General features: G+C 38.5%; 1 protein-coding gene across 2 annotated transcripts; it reads left to right on the top strand.

Moving 5' to 3' along the window:
• The first annotated feature begins 49 nt into the window (after positions 1-49).
• LOC140924263 (NEDD8-conjugating enzyme UBE2F-like) lies at positions 50-6,506 on the top strand. Of its 2 annotated transcripts, XM_073374297.1 has the most exons (9): positions 50-241; positions 445-474; positions 1,878-1,943; positions 2,034-2,101; positions 2,690-2,760; positions 3,277-3,334; positions 3,918-3,950; positions 5,165-5,227; positions 5,741-6,499. In XM_073374297.1, the coding sequence occupies exons 1-9, from the start codon at positions 124-126 to the stop codon at positions 5,798-5,800; spliced, it is 567 nt and encodes a 188-aa protein (XP_073230398.1). In that variant the 5' UTR covers positions 50-123; the 3' UTR covers positions 5,801-6,499. The 2 variants fall into 2 exon arrangements, with proteins under 2 accessions (XP_073230398.1, XP_073230399.1); XM_073374298.1 differs by lacking the exon at positions 445-474 and having other exon boundaries at positions 5,741-6,506.
• Positions 6,507-8,973: the final 2,467 nt, after the last annotated feature.

Below are 8,973 nucleotides of genomic sequence, written 5' to 3'. Positions count from 1 at the left end.
GTTTATCCGCTAGCCAAATAATCGCAGCTTCAGAAGGACATTTTGAGAAATGCTGAGTAGAACGTAAAGGGATACTGTTGTGCAGATGTTTTGGAAAAAACTGTCTCCTTTTTGTAGTAAGAAATGATAACTCTCTCAAAGAAGATTAAGGAAGAAAGGGACAAGAAGGAGAAGGTGAAAAGTACTTCTGGGAGTTCCAAAATCTCGAGAATATCCGTTCGAGATAAGTTACTTGTCAAAGGTATGCTCATATACTTGCATAAGACATAGATCGTTGTTGTCACTGAACCAAATTTATGAGTTCAAAAAGCTTATATGTCCAGGTTACTACCTAGCGTTGGAAGCCTAGATTTTTATTGCAGTTTTTATGTTTTGTCTAATTTTTGCTAGTTTATGCTCACACTCAATACGCCCCGGTACTTGTTTTTGTTTTTCCGCTTTTAGAAGTGACAGAACTGGAGGAAAATGCGCTTGGTAAGAGCTAAATATGAGCCTTATCTGCTGTAATATCGATGCAAGTTTGGGATCATGAGGCGTTTCTGGGAAACTGCCCACCTACCCCTCCCCCAAGCCAACATTTTGTCCTAAGTGAGAAGTAAGTGTTGATGTAGGCTTAGGGGAGAGCTAGGTGGGCAGTTTCCCAGAAATGTATTAATGCTTACAATCTTGTAACAGAACAGTCCTTGTCACTAAATATGCATACTTTTTGTGATGTTTATAATTAAATAAACTGCTTCGACAGTTTTTTGTTTGACATTCTCCCCTTGGTTGGGATTTTTATCAATGCAAAGGTAATAACAAGCTAACTTATGACTCTAGAACAATGAAGACTTGAGAATCTCAGAAAATATACTGTTCAGATTCCTTGTGGTCTGCCAAGTCCTGAGGGAATGGTATTTAGCATACTTGTATGTGCCCCGTTCCCCACCCGGAGGAGTGGGGTGGGACAGCTCCAAAGCACCTAAAGATACCACATTTACTCAAATAAGCACTATCCTTGAATAAGCAACACATTTGGGACAACAGAGTGAATAAATTTTCTGCATGAACAATAGAAAACATGAGCCTTGTAAGGCATAAGGGAAAGATTTTGTGACAGTTTGAAAATTGTTTTTCGTGTTTACAGAAAGTTGATCATGTGATCAACTATTGCAAACGGCCTATAGAATGTTTTCACATGTTTTTCGTGTTTACAGAAAGTTGATCATGTGATCAACTATTGCAAACGGCCTATAGAGTGTTTTCACATGACGTCATGGCAGCCATATTGGTGTCCCAAAACAATGAAATGGCGGCAATGTTGGTGTCCCAAACCAATCCTGTGGGAGTTGAACTCTTTTCTTATGCAAACGCTTTCTTTTTTTCTAATAAATTTGCGTAGATGCTGGCCACGTGAGTGAAAACACTCTATTAGCAAGCATTGTACATCCGAACCTTGATTATAACAAAACCTTGTTACAGCAAACAAATTTGGGCAGTCCCTTTACCCTTTGTTATTGAGGTTCCACTGTGCAAGTGCAAGTGAAGCCCTGGTGGCAGCACTTGGGTTTGTAGTGTACGTGAGATTGTGTGAATCTGGACAATAAGAAAAATAAAAAAGATGATCGTCTGCCACATTGGAATGTTGGTTCCCTCCCTAATGCTCAGCAAAGTTTTCCTCTTTACTTCTGCTTGCCTCTCTCCTCAAAAACCAACACTTCAAAATTCAACACACGGACACATTTAAATAAGTTCTTAAGAACTCATACAGTGTAAGTGCTCTATGTGCAAATGAATTACAATAATTACTACTATTTACAGGTGTTTCACTGTATGCATTGTCTTGTGCCTGTCTTTGTATCTTATCATTTGTAGTCTCCCTTCTCTTTTTATAACAGAATCTTGCAAAGTTGAGTTTAAGGACCCAAATGTTCTTCATGAATTCACTCTCACCATAACTCCAGGTAAGAAAGTAAACCTTTTTCCTTCATTTTCTGTTCAGACGTATTGTACACTTTACCTTATTCATCAATTATTATTTTCTTAATTTGAAGGAGAAGGCTACTGGAAGGATGGGATTTTTATCTTTCATGTCCTTATACCAGAGGATTATAACATAAAGGTCAGCAAAAAGTGTTAATACTTTTATTATTAAAGTTGGCGTACATGTATGTGTTTATCAGTTTTTTCTACAAGCTGTTCCTTATTATGTTTTTTTCTAGTGTATAAGATCATCTTGTGAAGGTTCAGTTATTTCCCTATTTCAATTTTTATTAGGATCCCTTTGGCACAGCTTAAACAAAATTAGGTTTGTTTTCTCTGTCCAAAAAAGAGAAAATGGTGGACACACGACCCACAATGCGAGACAGAAGTGATTATATATTCAGCATGCAAAAGTATGATAAAATCTCTTCCACATGAAAAAAGAAAGGTGCAAATGAGTCAGACTACTGATGTATGACAAATGATGTCTAGATTTTGAGATCAAACCAAAAGTTTCCAAGACCAACCATTTGCCACTCCCCCACCCCATAGCCTATTAAGCTATGGACTTGTGGTATGCTTCTTATAATTCATCATTATTCTGATGATGAACTTCTGTGGCGTCCTATCCTGGGTAGGGATGGGGGGGGGAGGGGAAGGGGGCCATTTTTTTCTTGAATTGAATCTAGTTGACCAAACATTAATGCTTTGATGAATTCTTTTTCAGCCACCACATGTCTGGTGTGAAACAAAAATTTGGCATCCAAATATAAGTGAGAATGGTGAAGTGTGTTTAAGGTACGGTCAAATGTGGTTTGGAATGCTCTGACCCTCTTCACTTTGATTTAATGCTTCTTTAGGTTTTCAATTCCTATCCCAAACTTAATAAGAGGTTGAAATGCATTCCATGTGACATGTTGTTCCAAAAAGCTCATGGATTTGATTATTTAATAATTACTAATAAACCAATTATTATTTTGACCATTTGTTGCCAACTGTAGGTGTATTAAATTATTGATACAGAAGTAATTAATTGAAAGTAATTGCAATCATAATCTCCTGGTTGATATTTCACATGCATTGCATGTATGTAGCCAGCATTCATTTGGACTTCCACTAAGAATGAATGGAATGCACCGAACCCAATTTGATCACTAGCGTCTCGACCTTCCACCCTTCGTAATCTGATCACACATGTTTTGACCATCTGTCACTTGAAACTTAGCAAAAGCATTTGGATCTTCAATCGTTGTCGCCCACACTCCCTAATCTTTGGTTTTTACTAGTGTTTAATGTTTTTTTTTTTCCATTCAGTTTGTTGAGGGAACACACACTTGATGGTTCTGGCTGGGCTCCAACTAGAAAATTAAAGGTACAAAGTTAATAATTTTATTACAAAGCCTCAAAAGTGACCAACACCAATTTTCTCTGGACAATATCAATACAGAATTACTAAAGATAATTAAAGGGTTATGGGAATTAATAAAATATTCATAAAGAGAGAATGCATGGATCTTTTATCAAATTCTCTTCAATAATTCCTTAAGGAAATATATATGTACTCCAGTCTAAAGGTCTATACTGATATTTTGTTAAGGTCATTTGGTGATCACATAATTATACCATAGTACACTGTATGTTAGTATGTTCGTATGTAACAATTTTATTCATGGGTTTCCAGTACGTTACTTCCTTTGTACGGCACTTGTGCACTTAAAAAATGGTACCAACGTCTCACCTTAATCAACGACTGCAACCTGGGCCCTGAAAATTAGCACATTAAGTCCCCTTGCTAACAACAACAACAATAACAAAAACTCAGTAGTCCTGCCTTAAGATAACATCACAGGGCAAGATTTCACATCAATAGTGTTATCAGCAGTAATTTTTCTTGTGAATTATTAAGACTTCCTTCTTTTTGCCTTATTGTTGTAAATTATTGTTATTTCCCATAGGATATTGTCTGGGGACTGAATTCTTTATTTACTGTAAGTGCTTTTCAATGGTCTAATTCTAGTCTTAACTAATAAACAATATTAAAAATGGGTAGGTTTTAAGCTTGTTCCCAAGGGTTCTCTTCCCAGGGTTTTCATTAAAATTTCTAGTAGGAGGAGAAAGGTGTAACATTACAGGAGAACTTTTAAGCACAAACAGCAGCACAACATTGCATGAAAGGGGTGGGGAGGGAAAGTTTTATTCTCCCTTTTTAAGTTGGCAAAACGTCAAAGAGGCTCTTTAGGGCAAATGTCTCAACTAATTTTGTGGCTGATTGTAGGTAAGTGATCTCCAACCAGGGGTAAAATTACTTGGTAGATTGCTGGAAGATCATGCCAGGGGTAACCCTGCAAAATATTATAAGCAACTGCTCATAAGTGCCCCCACCTCTCCCAAAAACACTTACAACCCCCATGGGTATAGGCCATCTATCTGTTCACAGAAAAATACATTTGATTTTTATTCCCCATTAATTTTCTTTGTTTGATTGATATTCAGCACTCTCACAACTCCATACTACTTCAAACAGAAAGTTAAGAAAAATTAATGCAAAACAAACACTACCACTTTATTATGTTACTTTATAAACCTATAACTACAGTGTATCTTGTGAAGATGGCCCATAAAAGGCGTTCATATTCATGTTGTTTGTTTGATTTTGTATCAGTTAGTATTGAAATGAATTTTACCATGTTTTACAGCTTAAGCAAAAACCAGTCACTGAAAAATGTCTTTCCATCAATTGTGTTCCATGTATAGGCTCATCTAAAACCCTGTTGCAAAGTTGTATAAGCAGAGATGTACTTTACAGTAGTAGATTTCCTCTCAACATGTTTTATGCTACCAGAACCTGAAATAAAGCCCCAGCTTTGTGGGCTTCCCAGCAGTAACAGGAGTTTAACAGTGAATAGAGGCCCTGCCAGGGTAAATTCCGACAAGCGACATGGCCCAAAAAGTAGTGACAGCACGTAAAATGAAATCGCGACAAGAGACAACCTCCCTTGGCCAAATTGCGACAGTGATGGCAAAGCCGACAATAAGTGACAAGCATTTATAAACACTGACACAAGACATTTTAAAATTCAGACGGGCAACATGGGACCCCCCACCTGGCAGGGCCTCTGAATACTTTCATTGTACTTTGTCCAAATGGATACCCCCCTCACTAATGTTGGGTATTGCTTGTTACTTTGTATTTCGAATCCAGGACTTGTTAAACTTTGATGATCCACTAAATGTTGAGGCGTCAGAGTTGTTTTTCAAAAATAAGGTAAGAGCTCCTATTGCTATTTCTTTCAGAATGCTTTTTTTACGTTTTGATAGCTTGACTAATGCCCGCCAACTCTTAAGTTTTCAGATTGAAAACTTCAAAATTTCATGCCAAATCTTTCCATCACAGTGTGATTAACAAACTCACACCTGGTGAAAAAATTTGGGCTGACACATTTTCAAAAAATTTATACGTCCAGTATAAGTAAATTCAAACCATTCCATAAAAAGAAAACGACATGTGGACAATCATACCTCCCCAGAAATCTATGATTTATTAACCCTCCAAGTCAAAAGAATTAGATGTACCCACAATAACTCCTAACAACACCAGTACAGTCATAGTTAAGATAATTAATAAATTGATCACCAAAGGGAAACTGTTTTAACAAGTTCTCTCAACTAACCTCATAAGAAAATGTATGAAAATCAGTCCAGAGAGGTTTGTGATACTGTTGCTCTGATTCCTAGCCAACACAATATCCATACCAAAAATATTATTAACTTTCAACAGGAGTCATTTCGAAGAAGAGTAGAGGACTACATTAGATTGTATGCATCACCCAGGAGATAACAAATGTGCAGGATTAATTAGCGAAATCAACTATTGTGTCTAAATATAGAAAATGACAAGGAGACCGAGTTGTAAACAGACAATAGCCTCAGAGAAGGAAAACTTGAAAGGGTGATGAATTTTGAATCTTTTTCTTTTTCTGAAAGTCCAAGACATACATGTATGGCTGAAGCCAAAATACCAGATGCAGAAACTGCTCAAAAAGATAAACAAAGGTTCACTATTTTGTGAGACCTTCTATACTGTCACCCCTGTAAATACACTTGTAGGTTAAATTTGTACAATATACAAACAAATCGTTACTTTTTGCTAGGTTTTTGGTGTAAGTGAGGAAGATGCAAGGCAAGACTAGGCTTTGATTCTGACTTTACTGACAAGAGTCATTTAATGTGAATAGGCCAGTGTACATTGATGATTAGTCAGTCAAATGTATCCTAACTACATTACTTTAATTGTACTAAAGTTTCTGGGCAAGAACATGTCTGCCCCTCCAGAAATAAAAAGCCACTAAAGAAAACACATGTTAAATTAGCCAAAAAATAATTGGAAAGCTTTTCCTTTTCTTATTCCGTATCTTCCCTTAGGAAAGATTATAATAGAAATATACATTAAAACATGTGTCTCATGTTTAATATAATTTAATTGCAAGTGCTTTGTAAGAAACCACATGATAATAATTTTGTGCAAATAAACCACTCGGGAGAAAAAAAAATGTGAGCTAGAAGACTGACCAACATTGAACAACACAGAATTTCTGCTTAATCCATAATATAGTCGCTTCACTGTGGGCACCTTCCAAAGACCCATGGCTGGAGACACATATAATCGCTTGCCACCTCACATGGTCTCAAAGGCTGTAGTATGGGCTGGTGTAGTAGCCTGCCACTCGTTCGAGCGCTCTTTTGCGTGCGTTTTTGTGGCTTTGCCACTCAGTAGTGCTCCCAACAAATTAAAACCGCCTTGCTACGCATGCTGTGGGTGTAGTAGTTGTATTACATGTAGCTGTAGTATGCGTGGTGTAAAATAAATCAGCCCTTTGCCGTATTACCAGCCTTGCACTCAGTTTGGTTTTAATTCCCACTTCAAGTGACATCTGGCATTTGCATCTCTACATAAGAGATCCGGCAAGAAAGACCCAGTTGGTTTTATTTACGAGTTGAGTGGCCCTCTGCATCCAAGCAGTTCTAGAGAATGTGCAGTATTAGGGTGTGAAAGGGGGCACTCCCTTGTATGGCTTGGATGAGTATGCGCCACTGAACAGGGTATGGTTTTTAGGGTCTTGACTCTTAACAGCTTATATGATCTCACTATTTAGTGTTTTGAACAGGACCGGGTGTCTTCTTGGACAGCGGTCTACAAGATGTTTTCTACTGTGTGTGGAACGAAATGAAACAGAGTCATGAAATTGGGTCTTTTGTCTTAAACAGGGTCATTGTAGAGAAATGAACGATTCTTGTCTTAACCCTTTACGTCCCAAGAGTGACCAACATGAATATTCTCCTAACAACATCAGCAGATCATCAAGAGTAAAGGTTATGAGAATTACTAAATTGATTACCAAAGGGAGAGTGCTTTGATCTTAAACCAAATTCTCTTAACCATTCTTATAAGAAATGTATGGAGATCAGTCCGCAGAATTTGTACGTGGATCTTTTGGGGCTTAAAGGGTTAAACTGGGTCAGGGTTTGAAAGGCTTGGCAGCACACCTCTACACAAATTTCCCTTGAGTGCACCCCCCCCCCCCCCCGGGAATTTAGCGCAGAGCTGTATGCATTATCAAATACAGATTTAGCCAGGGCTAAAAGCGAAGCTCTGGTTAATAATACTTGTAAACAAAAAAAATTAAAAGAGGGACGACAATGAAAACGGCTTCAAGACTAATAGATCTAATTGGCAAAAAACAAATTACACGTGCAGCACACTTTTCCTTCTAATTAGCTAAAAACAAGCACGCTTTTTTGTCTTTGCCTTGCCGTTGTTGCACGACTACAACGCTGTTTTGTACGACTAAAACGTCAAACTTCTTAGTAACACATTATTTTCAGGGAGGAATTGTCGTATGTGCTTACCCAATATTTTGTTTCCTGTGTGCATGTTCCCTTTTATGTTTTACTGCCGCGCATTTTCACCTTGCTGGCCGCTCCTTGCTTGGCGCTAGCATTTCTCATTTTCTCACCGCCGCTTTGAATTTCCATGTTTTTCTTCCTACGAAATTCGTCTCCTTTGTTTTCAATAACTCGCTCTAGCTCTTTCTCTGTTAATAAATAACGCCGAAAAAGACACGACTTTGCTGTTGCTTTTTTCTTTCTAAAAGTTCCGGGCGGCCTTGTGATCTCCTTCCAAATAAAACCTTGAGTTGCATTTGGGTTGCCATACCTGTTGATTGAGTTATTTTACATTGGTATGCCTGTGGTGCGGACGGACGGACGGTCGCTGGCTCACTCGGTGTACGGTCACGTGATTACCAAATTTTCTGGGATGGGTAGATCACCAGATTTCCTTCGCGCCGCGCGTGGAGCCCCGCCATGATGTCCAAACTAAAATTAAGGTTGATTTCATGCAACAAACGACTGAACGAAACTCTACAAAAAGCAATATTGTAGGAAGCAGGTCTGAGATTACGTGGAGATTTCGATTGTCTGACTCTCCCATCCCCTCTCAGGCTAGTTTATTCTCTCTTTCAAGATCGTCGAGGGCGCGTAAGAAAATAAAAAACGCGGGATATTTCTTGACCCTCAAGCGCAAGGAAGCGTCTGTCGACAGGCTAATCTCAGGCCTTTTGTTTTTCGTGATACGACTCAACAGAGTCTTGTCACGAGGGATTGTTTAACTGTTTCTGTTGTAATCCATGCAATGAAAAAAGCAAAGTTTCAACGCAACACAACAAAAAACAACTGAATTCAGTTATCCTGCAACTGGAATAGTCCAGGATCACTCTTTTTAGTGACTGGTCAAAAAGTATAGGGGGGGGGGGGGGGGGGGTGGGCCGGAGCATTTGGAAATGTGGTTGATAAAAAACACATGGCCCACCCCCTCCCTTCGGCACAAAAATGACTGACCCACCCCTAAAGCAAGGTTGGAAATTGCATGACCCACCCCCTAGTTAAAACAAGGATGTTTGGTTTCCTCTAAGGCCATCCCCTTTTTTCTCTTCGTTTACCGTCGAATGCGTT

This window comes from Porites lutea, chromosome 14, assembly GCF_958299795.1.
Source record: "Porites lutea chromosome 14, jaPorLute2.1, whole genome shotgun sequence".
Lineage (NCBI taxonomy): Eukaryota > Metazoa > Cnidaria > Anthozoa > Scleractinia > Poritidae > Porites > Porites lutea.
This window is presented reverse-complemented; position numbering and strand designations above follow the sequence as displayed.

What these genes read in the sequence shown, in the direction of transcription:
- LOC140924263 (XM_073374297.1), top strand. Translation starts at nt 124, where the DNA reads ATGATAACTCTCTCAAAGAAGATTAAGGAAGAAAGGGACAAGAAGGAG. An exon ending in CACTCTCACCATAACTCCAG is followed by an intron (nt 1,944 to 2,033) that starts GTAAGAAAGTAA and finishes CTTAATTTGAAG; the next exon opens with GAGAAGGCTACTGGAAGGAT. An exon ending in AGTTGTTTTTCAAAAATAAG is followed by an intron (nt 5,228 to 5,740) that starts GTAAGAGCTCCT and finishes AACTTTCAACAG; the next exon opens with GAGTCATTTCGAAGAAGAGT.